At 42.3% G+C, this 26,814-nt stretch overlaps 1 protein-coding gene across 3 annotated transcripts in view; it reads left to right on the top strand.

Moving 5' to 3' along the window:
- The window catches only part of AFF2 (ALF transcription elongation factor 2), a 928,871-nt gene that overhangs the window by 474,926 nt on the left and 427,131 nt on the right, over positions 1-26,814 (top strand). For all 3 annotated transcript variants that reach the window (XM_069212416.1, XM_069212415.1, XM_069212418.1), the window contains exon 5: positions 11,678-11,764. In XM_069212416.1, coding sequence (XP_069068517.1) covers positions 11,678-11,764 — 87 coding nt within the window. The remainder of the gene's footprint in view (positions 1-11,677; positions 11,765-26,814) is intronic.

Raw genomic sequence — 26,814 nt, 5'->3', positions numbered from 1 at the left:
ATTTGGTGCCTGGAAACCATAGAAAGGGGAGCTTAATGCCCCTAAAATTGTTAACTGTCATGAAGCCAGTTAGGCAACAAAAGAAGGAGAAGCTCAGCAAGACTTCTGTCTGTGACTAGGATTGGTGGCCAAGGCCTGCCAGTCTCATAGCTGGGTAAGGAACATCATCCAGGGACTCCAAGACCATCTGCCTACCTGCACCTGCCTCAAGCATTAGAGCCTGCCTGCTTGCCAAGATCATTGTGCTCTGTGTGGAAGATAAGAGGGTTGAAGTGAGTGGGCAACGATGCATTTGTGCTGGATAAATCATATTCTGTATGGTTATTTTAATTGTGTGAAGCAACAGGGTGCACTTTTTGAAAAAAATGTGATTTTTAGTTAAAGTATGTTTTTCTTAGCATATCTTTTATGTGTGATGGAAGAAAACACAAAAAAAGGGTATGTTTCTGGTCCCTACAGTGTCCCAGGATCCCTGTTTCAGGACTGTTAGTAACTCAAAAACATTGATGCCACTTCAATTCTACATATTGGGTTGAGTTCTGTGGAGGACTAAGCTCTTGGTGTAGGCGATGAATTGCATTTCACCTGCAGGGTTGGCAGAATTTTGGCCACTTCACATTATGCTTGTAACACGGAGTTCCAGTCTGGTTCCACTAACCACCGTGAGGTGGAGTTTTTTCTTGCAGACGGCTAGCCAATGGTAAGTTGGTGAGTGCATGTGAGAACTGGTGACCCTAGCTTGATTTTCAGATCTTAGGAGGGCACCAGGAAAGATTTTTGTTCACATGGCGAATGGTCACGGGTGGTCACGACTGTTTGCAGTGAAAAAGCTGCAACTTGAGTAGAAAATCTAATCAAGGGGCAGCAAAATCAACTCACACAGCAGTACCCTCTGGCACGCTGAATAATGCCATTCATGGTGATTTGTCAGCATGGAATGAGCTCCTGGTGTTAAAAATCAGCACAAATAGCATGATGTGTTGATTTCTGCCCATTCACTGAACTCCACGAAACTAGTGCAGTTTTCATGTAACTGCAGATTTCTGCACAGTAAAATTCTGCAAGTTCTGCCCTACTGAGCTCCGTTGTGTCATCCATAGGTGGGATAGTAAACATTGTAGAGCTCAGCCAGAGTCTCGGTTTATGAAACAATGCACTCTCTCAGCAATAAATAAATAATTCAGCCTGAGTTTTCTGTGTAGCAAAATATATGAAATGGAGCAATGAATCAATAGTGTAGTCCAGCCTGGACAGCCAGGCCAGGATCAGAAGGAGGCACAGACCGTATTCAGCTTAATTGGGCTCACTAATTAATCTCAACATGACAAACTACAATTTCAGAAGCACTAAACACAAATTGGCTCACTTCTTCTTCAACCTTGAGGACCTCTAGCTCTCCCTTAGACACCCCTATTTAGATGAGGTATCCTACCTTCTGGCACAGTTTGGTGTGCAATTGATGGCAGAATGTTGATCAAAGCCCTAGGAATGAATGGGACCAGATCCTGTCAGGCCAATTTGACATCTCCAGATCAAGGAGGAAGTTTGAAGACTGCCTTTGTTCTGCCAACACTTCTTCTTCTCTCACAGATGGCAAAATCTATTGGGTTGCAAGTACCCCTGGGTCCAGAAGCAAAGCCTGTGTCTTCTGGTAGCATTGTTGTTAACTATGAGGCATAAATAGGTTTTGAATATCTGGGATAGACTGGCAGGCAAAACTGATTTGAAACCAGTTTTGTTTCAGGCTTCACAAAGAACCTTTTAATGAAATTATGGTTCCATTAAAGTATAAAAATATTTATTTAGATATTGTTTACAAAGGGGAAGTAACATTGTATACTTTTTCTAGAATTTTCCTAAGCAGACATGTGAAACACTGATTTTTCTACAGCTAAGACTGTTAAACAAACTTCTAGCTTAACATACATAGGGTAAGCAGCTTGTTGGGCATGTATTCACTGTGAGGGCACATAATTCCTAATATGAAGTGTGCCACTTTTAAAATGTATGAAGCATCCTGCTATGTGTGTTTATAAGACACATTATTGGGGTAACATGTTACAATATAGGTTTTCCAACATGGAAAAGGCAAATTTCTTTCACATTTGTCACTGCAGTACTTTTAAAATACAGCCAAAACAAAGTACAGTGATGCACCTGGTAGCAATATATTTTTGTTGCATATGTGTGCAATGTATATATAAGAAAAAAGGAAAACAAATAGGGGGGCCACCGAGAAAAAGGCAAGTTTCCTGCAGAGAAGGAAACTGTGTGATTATCCTTTACACCTGTGACAGTACTACATTCTACTGTATCCTAATATTTCAGTAATTGTATATTTAGATTTAAGAGCCAGAAAGTGGTTGTTTTGAGGCGCTAGCCAGGCAAATTCAAGTGAATACCCACACTCTCAGCTGTTTGTAGGAATTTACAAACATTTTACTGATATCTCCCTCCCTAATAAACGCATCACAGTAGTTCTGAAAATGTCAGACCAAAACAAGGCCTACCAGAGTTGGAAAGAAAAATAACCCTTAGCATCATTAAATGAGGTTTCAGGGAAACAGTATCTCTACAATAAATATAAAAGATACATGTGCAAATACACATTTCTGCATGGTCTCCTCATGAACATTTACAAGTTTCTTGAGAAGATATTGTCCAACACTCTTCTTCAGGGCTACAGATTCAGTTTCAGTGCAATCATAGTGATTACTGAAGTAATTTACAACACCCCTCAAATAATAGACAACAGTGACCCATGTCTCATTGTCTGTGTGACCAATCTGCAGCCTTGTACACCATCATTTACAAAGCCCTGAGTATATTTTATCACTTGAATGGCCTTCAACATTGTTGGCCTTCATTGGTTTAAATTGTAACTGAGGTGTAGAACCCAGGTGATCCAGATATGATACACAGGTCCAATTAGAGTCCTACACCTGCAATGGTCCTTCATACCCCATCCTCTTGCAAGTGGTTTTCAATCCATGCAAGGAGTTCCTGAGGGCTGAGGGTCTGTGTTGGCTAGAATTTTACCATCCACCAATATGTGGGTGATCTCTAAAGCTACATGAAGATCACTGCTATCAATGAAATTGCCAGGCTGAAAAACTACCTTATTACCATCCAGTCATTTATGTCTCAGGTCTAACTGAAGCTGAACACACTAAGACAGGGTTTATTCTTACCACATTCTTTCTAGCCATGAGTATCAAGTACAAGGCTGGCTCACTATAATGAAACGTAATGGCTTCACTACTCAACATTTCAACAGCACCATGTCCTCAAGAATCCATAGTGACATCCCTTAAAGTTCTGGAATCATATTTCTCATAGGGCCAGACTTGTCTGCCATCAATTGTGCAGCACTGGGAAGTGAAGGCATTCATTCAGATCATCTGTCTAGGTGCTGATCTTGACCCATCTTGAAAGAGGAAGCACCTTGTCAGCAACACAGAGACTCACCATGTGAACTGAGGAGCATGCTTCACTATGTAACACAGCTTGTAAATAGTCTGGCAGGATACTATGTGCTCTCAGTGAAGCCCACAGTTTATACCACCCTATTTACATCATCTTCAAGACCTGCTGCACTACTTCCAAGGCAGTCAAGGCTGGTACCCTACCTAACTACGACAACCCAGACCCCAGGAGGACGTTGCAAAACATGCAATAGCAATATGACCTGTAACAAAAAAAGAAGACAAGGCCTTTGCCAGCTAAACCCATAGCATCCAAAATGGCATCTCAGTTTAAATCTGCCAAATGTTCTCCCTCTTCCACGTCAGGAACTTCTTGAGCTACATCTCTTCAAACAACACCCCATAAATGTTTTAACCCTCCTATCTCCTAAATCCACTCTAAACCTGTTTGCACAATATCCACAACCACCCACTCCCTCCTTTCTGCACCCTCACATCTGTCTCCCCTCCATTTCCTCTCAGCATGACTCTATTTATTGTATCCTTAAACCTCTATAGGGCACATTCCACACTCAGATACATACATTCTACATCATTAAATCTTCCCAGTGAGAGTAGTTCTTGAAAGTTAGCACTGCAGTAAATGTGAAGAAGTATTCCTGGAATTCTTTGGGAATCCCCAAAATGTCTTGTGAGTTCCCCAAAAACCTATTTTGAACACTGGGGTAAATCTGTTGGAGTATATCCCCAGTGATTTTAAGTCTGATTTTGTAAATTGGGCTCATGTATAACTGGCAGATACATCCCAATCACTTTTGTGTTTGCCTTCCTCACACAGGAAGCAGTAATTGCTGTCAGATCTCTCTTGGGAGGCAATAGCACAATAGCAGAACCCATTATAGTGTATATAATAAATCCTCTCCAAACCTTTCATTGCACACCAAGTAGAACAACAAAATAAGGCTAACATTATGGATCAACTTATCTGTGAAACCCTCAGTCACCCAACAAAAGTTGCAAAAAAACTGAATATAAAGGCCTATCATCAGATTTTTCAAACTTCCACCTCTACACCATTTAAAAACAAGCATTACTTTATATAATGTTACCTACAGTGCATAATTTGTAGAATATCTCCCAGAGCTGAAATATAATGACGTAGTGGGTCCTGTCTGGAATGTACCAGTGATGATCCTACACAAGGCACAGGTGGATCCTAGAGGGGATTCTAAAGAGATACTTTCTGAGGAGAAGCAGAAGGCCTCCAGAGTGGCAGTACAACTGAGGGTGCCTAACAGCATCACAGGGTGTCATTATATGTTTATTTACAACCAAGCTGTTATTCACAACTAGGTGTCCCTGTGATTTCAGCAGAAATAAGTGTTGTTACTTATTGATGTTACCTACTTAGCATAATGTGTAAAGGTTTATCTGCCAGAGCCTAAACTAGATTGACACAGGAGGCCCAGTCTGGAATGTGCCACTGCTTTTTTTTTAAGTTTGAGTTCATTAAAAAAGAATAAACAGTGATGAGAAGTAACATACGCAGATAGTGAAATACAGCAAGAGTAATAAATGTAAAATACAATACTTAATACATAATAAACCTATGGAAGTAGTTATAAATATGGGAACGTATACATGCTATGCTGTAAAAAGCTATGGGAATGCAAAAGGTATATGGGGGAGTAAAAATGTAGCTATGTAATATAGATTAATAAATAGTAACAACAGAAACTGTAGACATTTTAAAAAGACAGCAGAAGAAGGGTATTGCATATACCTATTAAACAAAACCTGTAAAAAGGTTTAGTAAGACAAAAAGGCAGATGAATGAATTCAAGGTGGTTTCATTACTTCAGCAAACACCGTGATGGTATTATTTGTAAGTAAGCTACAATGTGTTAAGTAGTTAGTCATTGGGCACCCAATAGGTTCTTCTTTATGGCTAAGGATATAGGAGAACCGTAATTGGAGTCTAACCTTTGATGGAAGCAGATAGCAATTCACCAGACTCTAAAAGTAATATTGGAAGTTCCAAATGGAAGTTATTAAATGAAAAGCAACAATCAATTTATGACTTGGAGTAAAGTGAGACCAGAGAGGTGCCACACTGCCAAACTGCCTAAGAAAATATTGGTAAAACAAAATGATATAGCAACCTTGAAGATTGTATTGATTTGTTGCCAAACCAGTTTCCAAAACTGGAGAACAGAAGGGTATTCAAACAGCATGGGAATCAGATATCTGATTTCAACAGAAATAAGTGTTAGCACTCATTGATAGATGCTTCAGTACAGCACCCAAACAATGGAATAGAATAAGCACTACACAGGATAATCCTATTGCAAATGTAAGAAATGTATGTCATGCTCCCTGGACCTTCTATTGCATCTTCGAGAATCAGACTGCAGAGCTGTGTGTTATGTCACCAAACACTGGGTAATTAACATATTCAGTCTCGAGATAAAGGGCCTTATTTAGAGTTTTTCAGATAGAATACTGCAGCGGTCCCGTTTGCAGGATTACAAGTCCCTTAGACTATAATGTACCTGTATTACAGTGGATGGGATATCTGCCTAATTTGTGATGGAGTATCCCATCAGCCAAACTCTAAATAAAGTCCAGAGATTTCCTGTACAACCTTATAGACATACACCTACATCAAACAGATTTACAAACACTGGTAAAACTGATACAATCTAAAATATGTTGGGTTGATTTATAGTTTGGCAGACAGAATACTCTGTCGCTAACATGATGAAGTACCCTGTCTGCCAAACAGTCTGTATGCTGTTTTCATGATTAAGGAGGACCACTGACTTTCCATTGATTGACCTTCCATTGACAATGTCGATGAAAAGGTACCTTTCATAGATCAGCGCAGTACAGGCCATCGGAAAAAAGCCATCATACTGCCTGCTCTATTTAAAGTGGGTAGTGTCATGGGGTTTATTTCTGTTCACCACTCGAGTATTGTGGGGTCATTATTGTTTTATTTTTCAATAGCAGATTGCCATTTTGGAGGTCCTATCAATGTACAGAGCTGACCATGGGTCGCCAGTCATCTCTGAATATGACTACCATCCATCCTGGTGGCGGAGTTTAAGTACCCTGCCATCCTGACAGATAGTACACAGTCCTCTGCTGATCAAATTAGGCCCATACTGTCTCTTGTTCAATACTAGAGAGAGACACCCATGACAATAAGTTTTACACACAAAATGTGTTAGCTACAACCACCCAAAGTCACTCTTTCTCTCTCTCTCACACACACACACACACACACACACAAAACTCTACCTAGCACATGCACTGAAGATTGTTGTGATTGTTGTCAGTGCATGCTCCACGGAAACACGAGCTAATAGCACACACACATATACCATTTGTTTGCATTGCAGAGCAACTGCTGTTAGAAGGTAAACATGAGGTTTATGTAAAGGAGCAGATAGTTAGAACGTCCAGGACTAACATACAAAACCAAATTTCACACAATGATTTCAATCGTCAGCTACAAATACCTCACAAAATTATTTTCACACATGTTTCATATAAATGCTACACTTGCTTATTTGAAAAATAAGAAAGGACTGGAGGTTTAAACTAATATTGAAAATCTTTACTCTTCATAGGTGAGCTTTTGGATTGGCCCTTGCCCCTATGTATTGTTCTCTCTATATTTAATGTATTTTTGAAATGGTGCTACCCTAGCTCCAGAGAGCAGCAGAATGCTTTGTTCAGGATAGCTTATTTTAATAGAGTTTGTCAAACACTCCGTGTTCTATATAGAGTAGAAAATAAATGAGTGTATATGTCTGAAGATTTCCAGTTAAAACCACATTAACAGAAGACAGTTTGTGATGGTGAAAGATCGGAAATATCTAGCCAAGACAGTTCAATCATTGATTACAATTAACAAAACAAAATAATTTTACATTCTGCTTTGTCTGGGCTACAAAGTAAAGTAACAGCAGCTAAGAACATTTTGCTGGATCATGCTCAGAATGTTTGTTATTGAAGAAAGGAGTGCATTTCAGTTAGTCAAATGAGTGTGATGAAGTGCTTAAAACGATTAAGATGGATATTAGCAAAATGCCTACTCTGGGATACTTTGACACCAGGAATAAGACTGTCTTCACAACTGATGCCAATTTCAGGGGGTTAGGTTCAGTGTTGTCCCAGATGAGTGATGGTGAAGGGAAAGTGATGGGGTTCACCTCGAGAGCAGTTAAAGGGGCAGAGGAACATTTTTCATGCATAGAAAGGGAAGCTCTAACCATAGCTTGGGCTGTGAAACATTTTAAGTTTTATTTGTGGGGCATTCCTTTCCTTGTGAGAATAGATCATCATCCCCTGGGACAAGTTTGTTCTTGCAGTCAGAATGAGAGATTAACTCCCAGGCACCAGTGTTGGAGTTACGGCTTGGAAGAGTTTAACTTTCAGGTGCAATACCTTCCTGGAATAGTGAATAAAGCGGCTGATTGCCTATCAAGATTACCTTTAGAACGTAAGGATGATGGGGTCAGCAATGATTCATGTAGTGTGAATTGCATCATGAAATCTACGACTTTTCAAGGATAAACTGGCCAGGAGCATGGGCGAAGATTATAAAGACTTAAATGGTAAAGGGTTGCCAAATTACAAAGTGTTAGACCAGGAATTGAAATCATTCTGGTATGTCACAGTTGAACTTATGTTGAGTCAAGATATTCTCATGAGATGGGACAGAATGATCCCTCCTGTGAGTATAAGGTATAAGGTGTTTAACCTAAGTCATGAGGGCTGTTTTGGAAAAAGTTTCACAAAAGCCAATGTGAGGGAAATGTATTTGTGGGCGGGCATGGGTCGACAAATGGAGAATGTAGTAAAAGAGTGTTACGTGTGTGCTACCAATGATAAAACTTGCCTTACTAATTCTGTTCTACTGTCACCAGTTGTGATGCCGCATATTCCTTGGACCAAGCTAGGTCTGGACATCACAGGACCATTCGAACTGCTGCACTTACAGAGAGGCTTTTGATAGTGTTCATGGACTATACCTCTAAATCGGTATCAGTCATATGTGTGAGCACAGTTAATACTAGAACACTTTGGGAATTTCTAATAGGTGAGTTTGTGAGTGATGGAGTTCCTAAATATCTTGTCACAGATATTAGAGTACAGTTTACATCACAGGAAATGCAGGAATTTGTGACTGAGTTTGGAATAACACTCCAAAGCATGGCCCTTATTGCACCACAAACCAATGATCTAGCAAAGCGAATGAATACAATTGTGAAGGTGTGTGCGCAAAGGACCATTGAGACTAGAGTCCCTCTGAAGGGAGTACTCAGAGACATGTAGTGGGCACACCACACTGCTCCGAATAGTATCATACAAAAATCACCTTTTGAATCTCAGAGAGAGTGGCTGTGTCTAAATCAAATCCTGAGAGGTTGCCTGTCAAGAAGGCAGTGTACTTGGATGAAATGGAAAGAAGTCCATACTCAGGTTGTATCAGCAAAAGTACAAGTGCAGATTTGATGAAAGAACTCAGTGAAAAAGACTAAATGGAATTTAGGAGATCAGAGTTTATGGGCCCGTATTTTATCACTGCCATCAACATGACTGTGAACATGGAGCATGAACAGGTTGGTGAAGAATTCTGGAAAAAAAATCAACTCAAATAGCGGAAATTATAATGTGATATCAAAGGAAAACGTACCCAGTGGTGGTGGGACTCCATCAGACACCCTTTGCAGGCAAGATGCCTCTTACAATATTTTGCCCAAGCCATCTTTTACACTATTCAGGAGAGCTCCAGTTGGTTTCAATGATTATATTAAGAAATTATTGTTTTATCTAATCCTTCTTGAATATGTCACTGTTTTATTATTTATAGGTATTCATGCTTAGTTTGTATTTTATTGCAATTTTATTTTTGTTAAGTGGGGGGTTGTGCTGTAGCTGCAGCCTAATTGTATGTGTATAGTTTCCTTTATTGCTGTTCCGTTAATTGCTGTAAAGTTGGACATTCTAGGGATGCTCATGGTCTCCACGGATGCCATTTCCATTTGTGCAGTGCTTTAAATGGGCCGGTACTGTCTGGTACGGAGTACCGGCACTTTTTTATTTTGAGAGGGAGAGTACCTGCACTTCTCAAGAAACACGTGATGCTTTTAATTGGAGAGTACCGGCACTTCTCAGAAGCAAGCAGGTACTCAGGTTCAGAGTGCCTGCACTTCTATTTTTCCATTTCAAGTACTGCATTTGTGGTAGTTGAAAATTGTGAGCTGACCTAACTTGCTGGCACTGTTAGTGGTGCATGCATTGGGCAAATACATCTACCTGAAGCTTAATGGAGTCTGCTCCCTGACATTTGCAGCTGAGATTAAGCAAATTCCTGGTTGCACTTCTTAGGGAGTTACCACACTGCAAGCCGAAGGGCTCATTTTGGACGTTTGATTTATTCCTATTCCTATCTAGTATGTCATACTGGAAAGAACCCTTCATTTTATACATGCTTCATATAAACAACAAGCAGGACGACATGAGCCAAAGAAAACATCCACAATACATAACTAATTCACCTAGAAAACGTGTGAGCTGAGTGTGTGCAAGCAATGGACTGGCTCTTGCCTGTGTGAATATGGAAGTCCTTGAGCTTACTTCAAGAAAGTGATTACAAGAGGCACACATGCAGAAAACAAAACCGCTCAAGAATTTATGTATTCAAAAAATTTAAATGTAAGTCCTAGTTGACCTGTGGCCTACTACAGAAAAAAATAAGGGACATTTTTATAACAGATTACAAATGTAAGGACTGTCCTTAACGTCTGTCTTCTATCCTTCATTCATTCGTGAATTGATTGCATCTTTGGTAAAACGGTGCACATCGGCCCCTGAGTATATTTTCATTCATTTCAAACAGATATCGTGGTGGTGGTTTTTGAAAGTGAAACCGCAGCAGAGTTCTAATTTGAAACGTTAACTGTGGTGTCACAGTATCACGCCCAGAGCGATATATTTCGGTTACATGCAAATTTTATTTTAGTCTTTACTCAGCTTCTGTGAGGATAGGACCTGTAGATGTGTGTGAGTAAAAAACAAACATGACTGAATATTAATATAACATGTGTTGCCGTGTTTACTGTAGTAGCAGATCTCTACTGCAAATAAAAGTATTATTTAAATTAAGAAATGGTAAATACATGAGTCGCACATGTGAAATTCCATAAAGCAAAACATGTTGGCGTGGTACTATTAATCTGCTTGCTGGTGTTTACAGAAAGTGTGTGTTGAAAAATACACTTCTGGCGTGAATTTGTGTGTGTGGGGGTCTTTGAATTTAAAGCAAACTGATCATGTAACATTTTCTTACCATTTGAAACATGGTTCAGTTTTATATTTTACAACATTGCTGATGTGTCTGCCTTATCAACAATGTTAGTCAATGTTAACTCTGCACATTGTAGATATGAGACTGGCCAACGTTCACGAGAGCGGGGGCAGGGTGGAATTTCTGAAAAACAGCAGTTTGGTGTGTTGTACTATTTGCTGTAAATGTTTATTTATTTATTTGTTTGCACATTTAGTATTTAGGCTTTAGGGTTGAGTGCCCCAAGCTAATACTGTTATTTGTGACTCCACGGAATTAGCTGCGTTGATAATTTGCAGATTTTAAACCACAATAGTTTATGCTTTTTAAAGTGTGCTTTTGAAAGGGGCAGCCATCTTTGTCAGTGTGGAGAAGGCACTGATTGATATAATACTTTTTGTTGTTGGTTATACCTCGACATTATTTGTTTCTGTGATGTACATGTACTCATGGAATGTTTATCTGAAAGTCAATGCAAAGGTCAGGGATTCATAATGACTTTTTTGAAAGAAGAAGATTCTTCATTCTTAAATCAAAAAGTAATTTATTTGTGCTTGCAATGGACCTATTGGATTATGAATCAAGAGCATTTGTGAATGCTATCCCTCAAACATGATGACATTTTAATCTCCTGGAAAATTCTGCTATGATAAATATATGTACCCTTTTACTGTATTGCCAGAACACACTGATTGTAAGGTAGGTAGGTCTGCCGGAATCGGGATGGAGCATGAAAAGTTGAGGTTTGCTAAGTTTTCAACGTAGTCCTCTTTGTTGGTATTCCTGTTTGCAAATGGTACGCCATCTGAGAAACGCATACAGCTCAACATAGTTCTTTTATTTGTGTAAATGCACAGTAATGTGGACTCTGTTTATTTCCACTGACTTTTAGGAGATGACTCACTCCTGGCCCCCTCCTCTGACTGCTATTCACACACCTGGAAAGGCGGAGCAGACTAAGTTTGCCATTCCTGGCAAGGTAAGTATGCATTCAATGTTATTCATATTGATTTTGATGTATTTGCTGTGAAGCTATGGATTTCTCCCCCACGAACGACTGAGCTGAAGTTCTTTATTTTATAAGTCATACATGAATGATGGCTGTTCGTTGGATGAGCAGATGAATGGATCAACAACATTTAGGTGCAGAAGGTAAAAGGAGGCAATTTAATTGTTGGCGGAGAGGAAACTCCATTGCAAAGATGACAGAGTTCCCTCCCCGCCAGCACTATGACCCACCTGCTTCTGATTTGGGTGGGCCATAGTTTGAGGGCCACACAGATTATTCCGCCTCCTTCATCGTTAAACTTCTGTGATGGGCTAACAGAGTGAGAGTCCTTGGAGATTTGGCTATAAGTCTACCCTCTGAAATTAGATGGGCGGACATATAGCCATTTTTTTTATCACATCACCACCAGGAAAAGCCTGACGGTAAGGAGCACTGAAAAGTGCCAAATGCCCCCCTCGCCATGGGAGGAAGCTCTCACGGAAATGGGGGGCACTCTTTTTTTTTATTTTTAAAAAGAAATCCCACTTTAGGATTTTTTTTTTTTTTAATAAAAACGAAATTGGCAAGGTTAAAGAAACCTTCCAGCACAGTTAGAATGTATTAGCAGGAACAGCCTTGACAGGATATTTCAAAAGTTGGTGGGTGGCACCTTCGTTAGAGCGACTGAGAAATTAACTTTGCCGTGCTCGTGGATGACAAGCTGTCTGCCAAGATCTAAGTAGGTCTCTTAATGTTGATCTTGATAACCACCTGCCATGACAGATGCTTGCAACTTTTGAGAAAACAAACAATTGCTAGATGTTTTAATTAACCCCGGCTATTCGTTATGCCTCAGGGACCAACTTTACACTTCCTATCCTTGGTCTTGTCCTTGCCAGGACAATCCAGTTGAACTTCCAAGGAACGTCTCCTCTGAACAGTACCAAGAGCAACCCCAGACTTGTTTTGGCTTGTTGAGCCTCATTAGTAAGATGCATTAATATAGCACAGTGAGCACAGGACATAGCCTGAACATAACCATCACATTTAGGTCATCCCATTGAGGAAACTAAAAACATGATGGGTAGAACACGTGAATTAATTTCAGTCACCCGGAGTTTGTCCCCTATAAGGGGGGGGGGCAAAAAGAAACAGTTTTTGGCAAGGAAAGGGTTAAAAAATGTAATCACTTCTTGGATTTCAAAAATTAAAGACAATTCCATTAATTGGCTATTTAGCTCTCTCTTGCAGGCACAAATTGAGGGCAGTGCTAAAACTTACCTTGTTTTCCAAAGAAATGTTCATCCATGATTGTATTTAGGAATAACCTGGCAGGAATAGCCTGTAAAACATGCCACTATTGAAGAAAAAGAGCCCACACTGTCTTCACAACTGCCAACTTCCATACTAGATGCCAATGCACACTTACACAGCCGTTATATTAGCATAGAATATGAGAAATGGCAAAGCAATGTTGACTGCAAGAACCCCAGATAGGCTGCTGAAGATTTCAGTCACAGCAAAGCCCACTCTCAACTCAGTAGTATACACTATCTTGGGCAACTATACAATGCACTAATGGACATGTTGATAGTAGTACAAAAGTGATAAAACAAAGTACCCATTAATAAAAGTTAACAAGCTTAATGTAACACAAATTTAGTTGATACAGTAATAATATTATCATTAGATCTAGTACCATTTCTGGAGTTCATGGTACATTGAAAAATGAAATGCTGATGATGTTGGTGCCTTTTAATAAAAGGTATGCAGGAGTACTACGTCATAGTGAAACACCATTTGACAGCATGTTCATGGAGATAAGCTATAAAGAACACACAAGTGGTTGAAAAGTAGTATCCTAACAATGAAATGTGTTAGGGCACAGTACCTTATGATAATTCACTTACAGAAGGAGAATACACTTCCCCGAGCCTTCTTCTCTACAATCTTGGTTCTCCTTCTTCTCTCCTTGCTAGCTCACCTCTGTTGTTGCCTTCCATTTTTTAGCACAATCAATTCCCTTCTACTTCCACCACACTTTTAATTCTTAGTTTTACTTATCCTAATTTTTCTGTCTTCTTCTTTTTTTCATTAGCCCCGAAGTCTCTTTCCTGGTTTGCACAGACTTTGAAAAAGACTACCACAAACTGTTTTTTTTTTAAAAACCTCTAAAAGCCTATTTCTGGTGAATAAACAATAAAAAACCTGTGTTACAATTCTAAACATAGTCTGAATTGTAAGAAATTGCGACTTTCAATAAACTAGATCTAGAATTCCATCCCAGCTCAGGTATGTACTGATTTTTAATTGATATTTTACCCATGATTCTATGTGTATCACTAGGAAAAAAAATGTCCTCACTGTCTTATTTCCCAGAAAAGATATTTACAGTCTTTGGCTGTCCATTTTGGATTTTCCTCAAAATAAGGTTGTAACCTTTGTCGTAGCACACATATCATAATGTTTTATTTGCCTTATGTATAGTTGTCTAATCCTTTGACTGAAATCTGGCTTTAATGATTTCAATAGTGTTCAGATTAATTTAAAATATATTTGTTGATGGGCCACATGTACATTCCCTGTTGGGCATTCATCCTGCATTGTCTCGCTCAGTCACTCTAGTGCCATATGACAGTGTAAAGCAGGGGTCTTCAAACTGGGGAGCTGGCCCCCCTGGAGGGACCTCAAGTGATTCCAGGGGGTGCCAGGTTCTGGCCAAAAGAAGCATTATGCTGGGAACAGTTCTTTATTGTAAGCTGATAAAAATGGGCAGCAGTAAACGGCTCTATAATGGGCCATCACTAACATGTTTTGTTATTTATATCCAAGCTGGGAGTATGTGTTAAAAGAGAAGAGACTCTAACTACTCTTCAAACCCCCCACTTCTAATAATCACACTTTGTATATTTTTATATGTTAACAAGGGCTGTCTGACCAGAATAGTATGTATGGCATTTTTGAAACAATAACATAATTAAACTGCAATGTTTAAGTAAGTCAACATATTTAAATACCACTAACACTATTCAAACAACACCAATTAATAATTGTGAGAAATTTGTAGGGGGTCCTCAATATCTTTTTTCAGTGGGGGTGTGCCAATAAAAAGTTTGAAGACCACTGGTGTAGGGTGTGAGAGGATAGTAACCAGGTAGAGGGTTATGTTTCACTTAGTGAGAGGTTTGTAATTCATAACCCTCAGTGCATATTTCCTAGTGACTTACATATTATGCAGAAGCCCCAATTATCCCACCCTCTGTTACACTGGCTGCATTTATCAATGATATGTATGCAACCATTCATGCTGCATCAAAATTACGTCACCTCTGAGTAGCAACAGTCAGCAACAGTCAGCTTGGATAATGTGTTCATATGTGACGTTAAGGAGAGGGGTGAATGAAACGTATGTCTATTTTCTTACTACAATACATTCCAGCACAGGAGTAATGTGAGGCAGGTGTGAACTAGGTTTTAATAGAAAGCGGTGGGCAAATAAGAGTAATTGCTGGGGCTTTGAACTCTAATGTCCCAAGGTCAGTGTTAGAAATTGGGTCTCTAGTTGGCAGCCTGTCCAAGTAGGGACCACAATCCTAATCAGGGCAAGTCAGATACACACTTTAAATTACTCTATGCTCACCCTCTGGTAGCTTGGCACAGAGCAGTCAGGCTTAACTTAAGAGCTAATGTATAAAGTATTTGTGCAACACACACACAGTAACACAATACAACACCATAGGAAGGACTCTGCAGCAGTTTAGAGAAATAGAGAACAATTTTCTGAGTGAAACAAGACCCAAATGACAAATATCTAATCAGTAGAAGTCGAGATATGAATTTGTAAAGATTACATCAAACGTAGTGCTTAGAGGTTGCACAGGACCAGTGCTAAACCAAAGTTCAAGTGGACCACGATGAAGGGTAGGCCGACTAGAGAACCCATGCAGGGTCTGCTGAAACAGTACCTTTGATGGAGCAAAGCGTCAACGTAGAGGTCTCGAAGCAGCAATTATTTCCACGCAGCCGGTAAATATTATGACAGTGCAGACAGCAAGGAGCATGTTTGGCTGTGTCAGGAAGAGTATCACCACATATATTATTACCACTATGGTTTCATTCACAAACAGTATAGGATCCTGTTCCATTCAACACATTTTTTATATTGAGCAGCATCAAAATGATCAAATATTTCATCAAACATTGGAGCATTAATTAAGAGCAATGCAATCAAAAGCAGCTTAGATGCAAAAGTGCAACAAATGCAATAATAAAGTGCATTACAATAGTACAATCATTAAAAAAAGCAAACACACATCAATGAAAAGCTATTAAAATCCATTGATGGTATTACCGTAAATATTGATCGAAAACTTGCCAAACAGTGTGAAATTTGGCAAAGCCATTATTTTTCAAAGCAGATAGGTATTCACAACAGTGGTGTCCCAGTTGTTTTAGATTATCACTTTTGACTTCCAGCATTGTAGAATAAGAGAACAAGTGATAAACATTGCAATAAATATAAAATCCTGTACACATTTCTGAAGGTTGCTCATAGTCCTGAAATATTCAGACAGTGCTAGACATGCTTTAGGCTGAGTGTTTATCCAAAGCATGATTCAGACACTGAAAAATAAAAAGGCAAAAATCAATCAATGTAGGGCAGGTAAAGAAAACATGTAGCCAATCTTCCAAAGCATTACTATAACATCCAAAGCATTTATCTGAGCTGGAAGGCTATATCTTATGCAGAGAACTAGGCGTGTAATATGCCATCCTTCTTGAAAGACAAGACATCCTTTTAAAATGCACTGCCTGCAGCAAATGTAACCCATAGTTAAAATCACCTGCCATTCCCCTGGTGTTGTGCTGCAATCTGTAGCTTTTCTAATTTTATCTAAAACTACTGGGGCTCATCAGTGGATCCACATTTTGATACAAAACTTTATACAAATTCCCAACCCCAAGATACTTTTTCTTAAACAATAACTTAACAATCACATAGGCAAACTCATTTAACATAGCAGAATATTTTTTGTAAAACCTGCTTATTTGAGCAAAGCTAAACAAGTTTGATGGATTCTTTCCATCAATTATATGGTCTATGTCCACCCAAACGTACCACAGTTAATTTGAAACAAAGTCACATACTTTATTAAAACAATTTTCATTCCACTTCTCTATTATATGATTTGACATACCCACAATCAAGTACAGACACTCTTTTATTAACATTAAAAATGCCAACTAGAAATATGATGTATTTTTACATTTAAATAGCTGCTTACTCTGCATAGATATAGCATATAGAGATATGTATCTTTATTTTTTTTGGACACTTTGCTGAGTTCTGAAAGACCAAAACTCCTTTAACGACATAAAAATAGTATCCAGGACTACAATATTCTTTAAATAGCTGATTAATCTGCACTGCTATAGCATATAGAGCAGCCTTCTCCAACCAGTAACTGGTGAGTCACTGGTAGCTCTCCAGCTACTTATAAGTAGCTCTCCTGTCTGGAGCCCAGTGTAGTAAATTAGAAGCTTTTGCTTGGTGAAATATTAAAAGTACCAAAATTGAAGTGTCTATTCTAGATAAAAATGTGTGCATCTTCAGAGCTCATAAACTGATGTTTAGAGAAAAATGGTTTAATTTCTAAAATATATTTACAGTTGACATATAGGTGCTCAATTGTGTGTTTAAGAAGACTTATTACTAATATAGTTACTGTGGTGCCAGAAGCTTTGGAGATACGGTTGTTCTACATTTGACCCTAGGGTAGGTCGCTCCCCCCGCCGCTGCAGCTCCACCTGCCCAGGCTCCTGCCACCTCCCAGCAAAATCGTAAGTACTCCCTGCTCCCCCCGTCCAGCCCTTCGTTACTCACCTCTGTCTCCTGAACTCTCTCTCCTCCAACTTTTCTTCGTACCTCTGCTGTCCTCTCTCTGTCCATTTCCCTTCGCTTTCTGCTCTTCCCTCTGGTAGCCATTTTCCTCCGTTTTCTGCTCCTCTTCTGTAGCCCACTTGCTGCGTGTTCTGCTCTTCTCCTGTGTCCTTCTCTTCTTCTATACTCTTCTCTTCTTCTGTACTCCTCTCTTCGGTAGTCCATTTCTTCCGTGCTCCTCTCCTCTTCTGTGTTCTTCTCTTCTTCTGTACTCTTCTCTTCTCTTCTTCTATTCCTCTCTTCTCTTCTTCTGATTCCTCTCTTCTCTTCTTCTGATTCCTCTCTTCTTCTGTAATCCATCTGTTCCCTTCCCTATCTTCTTTCCCTTCCCCTCTATCTGACCCCCCGCCCTCTGCTTTCCCGCCGCCACCACCCATTCGGCCCCGCCCCCACTGCTCCCATTCGTCACCCCCCCCTCCCGCCCCCAGCTGACCCCTCCTCCCCCCCTCCTACCTCTTATGGTGCCCGCTGCGCGGCAGAGACAGCGACCCTTGACCCTAGGGTAGGTCGCTCCCACCGTCGCTGCAGCTACACCTGCCCAGGCTCCTGCCACCTCCCAGCAAAACCGTAAGTACTCCCTGCGCCCCCCCCGTCCAGCCCCTCGTTACTCACCTCTGTCTCCTGAACTCTCTCTCCTCCAACTTTTCTTCGTACCTCTGCTGTCCTCTCTCTGTCCATTTCCCTTCGCTTTCTGCACTTCCCTCTGGTAGCCATTTTCCTCGGTTTTCTGCTCCTCTTCTGTAGCCCACTTGCTGCGTGTTCTGCTCTTCTCCTGTGTCCTCTTCTTCCTCACCGCATTTTCTTCGTGTTCTGCTCTTCCTCTGTGTTCCGCTCCTCTTCCTCACTGCATTTTCTTCATGCTCTGCTCTTCCTCTGTGTTCTTCTCTTCCTTTTTCTTCTTCCTCACCGCATTTTCTTCGTGCTCTGCTCTTCCTCTGCGTTCTTCTCTTCTTTTCTCTTCTTCCTCACCGCATTTTCTTCATGCTCTGCTCCTCCTCTGTGTTCTTCTCTTCTTTTCTATTCTTCCTCACCGCATTTTCTTCGTGCTCTGCTCCTCCTCTGTGTTCTTCTCTTCTTTTCTCTTCTTCCTCACCGCATTTTCTTCGTGCTCTGCTCCTCCTCTGTGTTCTTCTCTTCTTTTCTCTTCTTCCTCACCATATTTTCTTCGTGCTCTGCTTTTCCTCTGTGCTCTTCTCCTCCTCTGCACCCCATCCTTCGTGTTCTTTTCCTCTTCTGTGTTCTTCTGTGTTCTTCTCCTCCTCTGCACCCCATCCTTCGTGTTCTTTTCTTCTTCTGTGTTCTTCTGGTGTTCTTCTCCTGTTCTGTGTTCTTCTCTTCTTCTATACTCTTCTCTTCTCCTGTACTCCTCTCTTCTTCGGTAGTCCATTTCTTCCGTGCTCCTCTCCTCTTCTATGTTCTTCTCTTCTTCTGTACTTTCTCTTCTCTTCTTCTATGTTCTTCTCTTCTCTTCTTGTATTCCTCTCTTCTCTTCTTCTGATTCCTCTCTTCTCTTCTTCTGATTCCTCTCTTCTTCCGTAATCCATCTGTTCCCTTCCCTATCTTCTTTCCCTTCCCCTCTATCTGACCCCCCCACCCTCTGCTTTCCCGCCGCCACCACCTGTTCAGCCCCGCCCCCCCGCTCCCATTCGTCGCCCCCCCCTCCCGCCTCCCGCCCCCAGCTGAGCCCGTCTGCACCCTTCTGCGCCCGTCCGCGCCTGGACCGTGCCCAGCGCCACGACCCCTGGCCCCCAGCACTCCCAAACCCTGCAGCACCGCTACGACCCCACCTCCCTCCATGTACTCAACCCAGGACGCTCTAGAGCCTGCTTCCAAGCCAACCCGAAACGCACTCATGGACCCTTCGCATGCCTTACCTGCAAGCACACCTTCCACCGCGACTGCACCCCGCCCGCCAGCCCACGCGCCAATAACCATCTCAAATGCATCCTCATCAACGCACGCTCCGTCCACAAGCACACCATTGAACTATGGGACCTCCTGGACTCCACCACACCGGACATCGCCTTCATCACTGAGACCTGGATGAACGCCTCCTCGGCCCCCGAAATTGCCATAGCCATCCCCGACGGCTACAAGATCACCAGGAGAGACCACACCAACCAAGTCGGAGGAGGAATCGCCATCATATTCAAGGACTCCATCAACGTCACCACTTCCACCGAAGACATCCCCCTTGCCGCCGAACACATGCACTTCCAGATCCACACCGACCCCAGGACCACCCTCAGAGGAACTCTCATCTACAGACCCCCTGGACCACGCACCCTCTTCAGCGAATCCATCGCTGACTTCATCTCCCCGCACGCCCTAGCCTCGCCGGACTCCATCCTCCTCGGAGACCTCAACTTCCACCTGGAGCAGAACAACGACCCCAACACCACCACCCTGCTCGACAACCTCGACAACCTCGGTCTCAAGCAACTGGTGAACACCCCCACCCACATCGCCGGACAAACGCTCGACCCCATCTTCTCCGCCAGCAACCATGTATCCTTCAGCCACTCCTCCGTAATACACTGGACCGACCACAGATGTGTCCACTTCACCTTCAGACGCAAGACTCTCCACCTCCGCACACAACTCATCCCAAGCAGACATTGGAAAAAAATCCCCACGGAACAGCTACTCTCCACTCTCAGCCGCAACCAACCCACCATCTCCACCGACCCCAGCAACGCAGCCCTCAGCCTCACAGATTGGATCACCAACTGCGCGGACAACCTCACACCCCTCAGATGCCTCCCAAGACAGACCAACACCAGGAAACCTCAATGGTTCACAGATACCCTCAAGGAATCCAAAAGAAACTGCTGTACCCTCGAGAAAGCCTGGCGCAAAGACCACACCGTAGAAAACATGTCTGCCCTCAATAACGCCACCCGCGAACACAATCAGCTGATCCGCGCCACCAAAAGAACTTCCTTCAAAGACAGACTGGACAAGAACACATTGTCAAAGAGCTCTCCAATCCTAACGCCAACTCAATCACGCCCTAACAAGATCTCTGCAACTCCCTCGCTACCTTCTTCCATCGAAAGATCATCGACCTACACAACAGCTTCGGTCATCAGACCCAGCCAACCACCACAGAACCCACAACCCCAGCCATCACCCTCAACGCCTGGACTCACATCAGCGCGGAAGAGACCAAAGCTACCATGAACACCATCCACTCCGGTGCCCCCTCGTACCCCTGCCCCCACTTCATCTTCAACAAAGCCGACTACATCATCGCCCCCCATCTCCAGACCATCATCAACAGCTCGTTTGCTTCTGCCACCTTCCCCGAGAGCTGGAAACACGCGGAAGTCAACGCTCTCCTGAAGAACCTACGGCGGACCCAAGCGACCTGAAGAACTTCCGCCCCATCTCGCTCCTCCCCTTCCCTGCCAAAGTCATTGAGAAGACCGCCAACAAGCAACTGACCAAATTCCTTGAAGACAACAACCTACTCGACCCCTCCCAGTCCGGATTCCAAGCCAACCACAGCACAGAAACCGCCCTCATCGCAGTCACAGATGACATCAGAACTCTGATGGACAACGGAGAAACAGCCGCCCTCATCCTCCTCGACCTCTCGGCTGCCTTTGACACCGTCTGCCTCCGAACCCTAATATCCTGCCTCCGCTCCACCGGTATCCAAGGACAGGCCCTGGACTGGATCACCTCTTTCCTCTCTAACCGCCCCCAAAGAGTCTACCTCCTGCCGTTCCGCTCGGACCCCACCAAGATCATCTGTGGCGTCCCACAGGGCTCCTCGCTCAGCCCGACTCTCTTCAATGTCTACATGAGCCCCCTCGTCGACATCGTACACAAACACAACATCAACATCATCTCCTACGCCGACGACACCCAGCTGATACTTTCCCTCACCAAGTACCCCACCAGCGCCAAGACCAACTTGCAGGATGGAATGAAAGACGTCGCAGAATGGATGAAACTCAGCCGTCTGAAACTGAACTCAGACAAAACGGAAGTCCTCATCCTCCGAAACACCCCGTCTGCCTGGGACAACTCTTGGTGGCCCACGGCCCTAGGCACCGCACCAACCCCCTCAGACCACACAATCAACCTTGGATTCATCCTGGACCCGCTTCTCACCAAGACCAAACAAGTCAACGCCGTATCGTCTTCCGGCTTCCTCACTCTTCGCATGCTCCGAAAGATCTTCCACTGGATCCCCGCCGACACCAGAAAAACTGTGACCCACGCCCTCGTCACAAGCCGCCTGGACTACGGAAACAGCCTATACGCAGGAACCACCACAAAACTCCAAAAACGTCTTCTGCGAATACAAAACGTCTCCGCCCACCTCATCCTCGACATATCCCGCAACAGCCACATCTCCGCCCACCTGAGACACCTGCACTGGCTACCCGTCAACAAAAGGATCACCTTCAGGCTCATCACCCGCGCACACAAAGCCCTCCACAACAAGGGACCCGAATACCTCAACCGTCGCCTCAGTTTCTACACGCCCACTCGTCAACTTCGCTCCGCCAACCTCGACGCCGTCCCTCGCATCTGCCGCACTACGGCAGGTGGAAAATCCTTCTCCTACCTGGCGGCCAAGACATGGAACTCCCTCCCCGCCAACCTCAGGACCACCCAGGACCACCTCGCATTCCGGAGGCAGCTCAAAACCTGGCTCTTCGAGCAGCAGTTACCCCCCCTCCCCTAGCGCCTTGAGACCCTCACGGGTGAGGAGCGCGCTTTATAAATGTTATTGATTGATTGATTTGAAACAGACAGGCATTCTGCATTGACAAAGCCTTTTTACCTCGCTGCTGGCTACCATGCCTGATGCACAGAGGGTATCACTGCTGGTAAACTTGAATATAGTTACCAGTATTGAAATTTAATCTGGCGTAGTCACTATTACAACACTAATAATATTTGCAACTCAGGATGATTTTCACTGAACATAAGTACAGAAAGGTTTGGAGCCCCTTAATGTAGAAAGTTGTATCTTTGTTATTTTTAGAAGTTAAGCTGATTTCAGAAAGATCGGAAAATCAAAGAATATCCAACATAACTGAGGTATTGATCTTCAGAAAGAACACCTCGCTTGGGATCACAGCTGTTGGCCAGAAAAACTCAGACCCCCCGACACTGACTGACCACGCTCGCAACCTCGGCATAATCCTGGACAGCCAACTGACCATAAAATAACTAGTCAAAACAGTTGCCTCCTCCTGCTTACACACCCATCACATTCTCCACAAATTCTTCAGCTGGATCTCAGTAAACACCAGAAAGATTGTCGCAGAAGTCCTCATCGCCAGGTGCCTCGACTACGGCAACTCCCTCTATACTGGTATCTCCTCCCAGCCCCTCAAAAGACTCCAGACAATACAGAACAGGGCAGCCTGACTCATCCTGGACCTCCCCAAGCGTACCCACATCTCTCCTCACCTCAGAAACCTGCATTGGCTCCCTGTCCAGAAAAGATGCGAGTTCAAGACACTCACACACGCCTAAAATGCCCTCCACAAACAAGGAGCTTCCTACCCCACAACCCCTAGCCCTTCCTTAATAAATCTGAAAAAGAAAAAATGAAAAAAGAAAAAGAATATCCTAATCTTGGTCCCTTGTGCAGAAAACATGAATACATTATACAACAATTTAATAAAAATTATTAATTTCAAACAATAAGCCTTATCATTCTGATCCTGGATCGCTTTCAATAGTGCCTGTGCCTCTCTGTATGTCAAAAATCTGAACCGTCCCTTGAATAAGATTTTCAGTTTTGATTGCTGCATTAGGGCAGTCTGAGCGCCTGCAGCCCTAAAATGAAGCAATAAGCCCAAAAACCTTCTCTGATGGTAAACAGCTGAAATTGAAATCTCTGAAAAGACTTGAAATGTTTTCCCATCAATCTGTTGAATAGCTACAAAGATAATTTGCTCCTTGATCGCCAACAGTGCACCCTTTTGCCCTCATAATTGATGGGGTTTTGATAAATTATGCAGTATATGTGACCGTATCAAGTTTTCAATAAGTTGGATTTGCCTGTAATGACCCTCTTGGATTTCACACATCCTCAATAGTAATTTAATATCACTATGTAACTCTGCAGCTGTTGTACCATGAGAAGTCAATTTATCTCAAAGATCTGCCACCCTTGCTTCAACTGGTTAAATTCTAATAGGACCTTCCGAAGAGGCTTTTGCAAAAACTATTTTGGTGGCCATTAACTTACATAAGGAAGCCAAAAATATGATAAATTCAATAGGTGATTGCAAAAGTCCTATCATCCTGTATTCCTGCAACTATCCCAACTAAAACTGTAGCCCACACGTATATTTCCCCAAAAGGGTAAGGCACAAGAATGTGACTTTTTAAAGCACAAGAAAGAACTAGGCTGTTTTTTGGAATGGAAGCAGCTGCAGAATTTGGGCCTGGGTTCAGCCAGCACTCAGATAAACCTGCCACCACAGACATTTATGAACACTAGAGAAATGGAGGAGTCTTGGATGGTGTGGCTTGCATGAATGCTACCACTTTTTCGTACCCAGACTGCCCTATGATATCAAAACATTTAAATGTTCACACACGTCTACTAATAAAACAGTTCCTTACATGTGTGGATGGATCTTTAATAAAAGTAGTTGTCCAAAACAGTGGCTTTGTGAAGCCAACATACGGTCAATGTGGCCTTCATATAGTATCAATTTTGGCCTACTTCTGACCCATGCAAAAGACCCACCTACACATGGAGGGGTGCCATCTTTATCAGGAGAAGTGTAGAAACATTGGAGCAAAGGGCTTTTGTAAATTGCATTAACGTCTGGAACTTATTATGAGAGAGAAACAAAGAAAGTGTGATATTTTTTTCATTTGGAGAGGATTCTGGGTAATAAAACATATTGGGATAGATACACATCACATTACCCTGGATACTCCTGTGTCTCTAGTTTTTTGAAATTTCTGACATTAGTAGGTTGCTTTGCAAGTTGAACTAATAAAAGCCCAAATGCTAGGGACATCCCAAAGGAACCTCCCCCATCAAAACATCCCCTGGTGTTTGTGTGTGAATCCCTGCTCAAACCAGTACAAAGCCTGCTCATGTCTGATATCCCCATACTAAAAAGGACAAATAGAAAAGTACAGCTCTTGGTCAAGGATTGACAGAGATATAGGTCCTCTGTGAGGAGGACAGAAGGCATTTTAAATAGAATTAAGAATGTGGTATTGTCAATTCATATTTTTAAGAGGCATGTTATACCTAATATCTCAGTAGTATCATGGAGTAGGATCAGTTCTGAGAAATGTTTATAGATATTGAACTACTGAAGTTCATTGTATTAGCTATTCTTTGCCAAAGGAGCTGTAGTGATCTTCAAGACCATATGAAATGCATTTTATACCCACCAGGTTTGTCATTCCTTCAACAGTCCTATGTGTGAGTTAGAGTAGCAATTTGTGGTGTCTGACCAGTGCCAGTCACGTAGCGGCTTGAAGACACTAACATTTAGTGAAGCCTCTCATAAGCCACTGTCATGAGTTTCCAGTATCAGGGACCATTCCTCGTCAGAATATTCTTGTGTCAAATTAGTTTGCAATCTATGTTTTAGAGTATAACATAATGGCCTAGACTTTAATTATTCTATCAAGGTGTTTTAAAGACCACAGAAGACTCCTTTGAAGTCACTCAATCTTTGGAGATACTTGTGGATTGGTGAGTTCAGGAACGTGTTGGGTATTAAACATTGTTTTGAGCAAAAACAGTGTTTAACTGTATATATATTCAATCCTGATTTGCTGCAATATAGAACCCAGTTTACAGTTTTTTTAAAGATTTCACATTGCTTTCCTCCAGTATGTGACCTGGTTTCTTTATACTAAACCTTTGGCCAACCATTTCTTCCAGCATAGCATGCGGCCTCCACTTGCAAATGTTGCATTATTCTAGATTGGTGCCTTTTGATGAAGGTCGCTATTATTTTTAAAAAGGGCTAAGAGTGTAGAACTTCCCTCATAAACATTGTAGGGTGTGAAAATCTGCTGTTCATTGTGAGACTCTCACATTCTTTCGCTTTCTCAGGCCTTCTCATTTATCAGTCGCCAGAGCAAACTATAGAATTTGCACTAGCCATTCTGGAAATCGGAGCTTCTCACAGCTTCTAATCAGCTAATTTCACATTGCTGGGGGACCTGAATATCCATTTGGATGACAACACCTGTTTACTAGCTACAAACCTGAAGCATGATCTAGCAGCAAATCAGTTTGCACAGTTAGTCACACTTCCCACACACAATAACAGACATTTATTGAATCCTTGTTTCACAAACATGACTAACCTGGTTGTGAACGAGCCACAAATCGTACTCTGGTCTGACCATCTGCTGATGGAGTTCTCTATTGAGAGGATACGGCCTTTTAAACCCAGCACCTCCTCTACCAGCCTGACTAGACCATGGACCAAACTGGACATTACACTCTGGACTGAAGCTTTGCAATCCTCTTCCTGGAGTTTGTATGAGGCCATTGATACAGACTACCGGGCATTTGCGGAATGGGTGCAATCGTCATTGGATGTACTCATCCCAAGAAAACTCTGGAGGTTCTCCTGAACTAACTCTAGTATTACATGGTTCACGCTGAAAATCAGGTAGCTGAAGAAGGCATGTAAGAGAGAGGAAAGAAAATGGAGGGCATATTATGATGAAGAGAGGAAGGCCACTTATAAAAAGGTGTTGAAAAATATCAACAAGTAATCAGGAAAGCACGCCTAGTGGACTTTGCCCTAAGGATTTCTCAGTTCTCTCAAGCCTCAAGGGAAATCTATACAATTGTGAATTCCTTCTTGAAACCGAAAGTCACAAAAGTTGTCCCTCCTCTCTCTAAGGAGCAATGCAATGAGATGGCCAACTTCTTCCTCTCTAAGTTTGGGTCTATGTATGACTCTCTGGCAGGGGATGTAAACCCTTATCTTGATGAGAATTAGGGTTTATTGGACAAGAAAACTTCCTCAGTTCTCTCAGTCCTCCCCCAACTTTGCTGAAATACCATTTGGGAAGCAGCAAAAACAGTTAAGGTCGTACCCCCGGACCGAATGACGTTGGATTTCATGAT

Source organism: Pleurodeles waltl, chromosome 2_1 (assembly GCF_031143425.1).
Source record: "Pleurodeles waltl isolate 20211129_DDA chromosome 2_1, aPleWal1.hap1.20221129, whole genome shotgun sequence".
Lineage (NCBI taxonomy): Eukaryota > Metazoa > Chordata > Amphibia > Caudata > Salamandridae > Pleurodeles > Pleurodeles waltl.
Note: the sequence above shows the minus strand (reverse complement) of the source record. Positions and strands in the feature narration are given on the sequence as shown.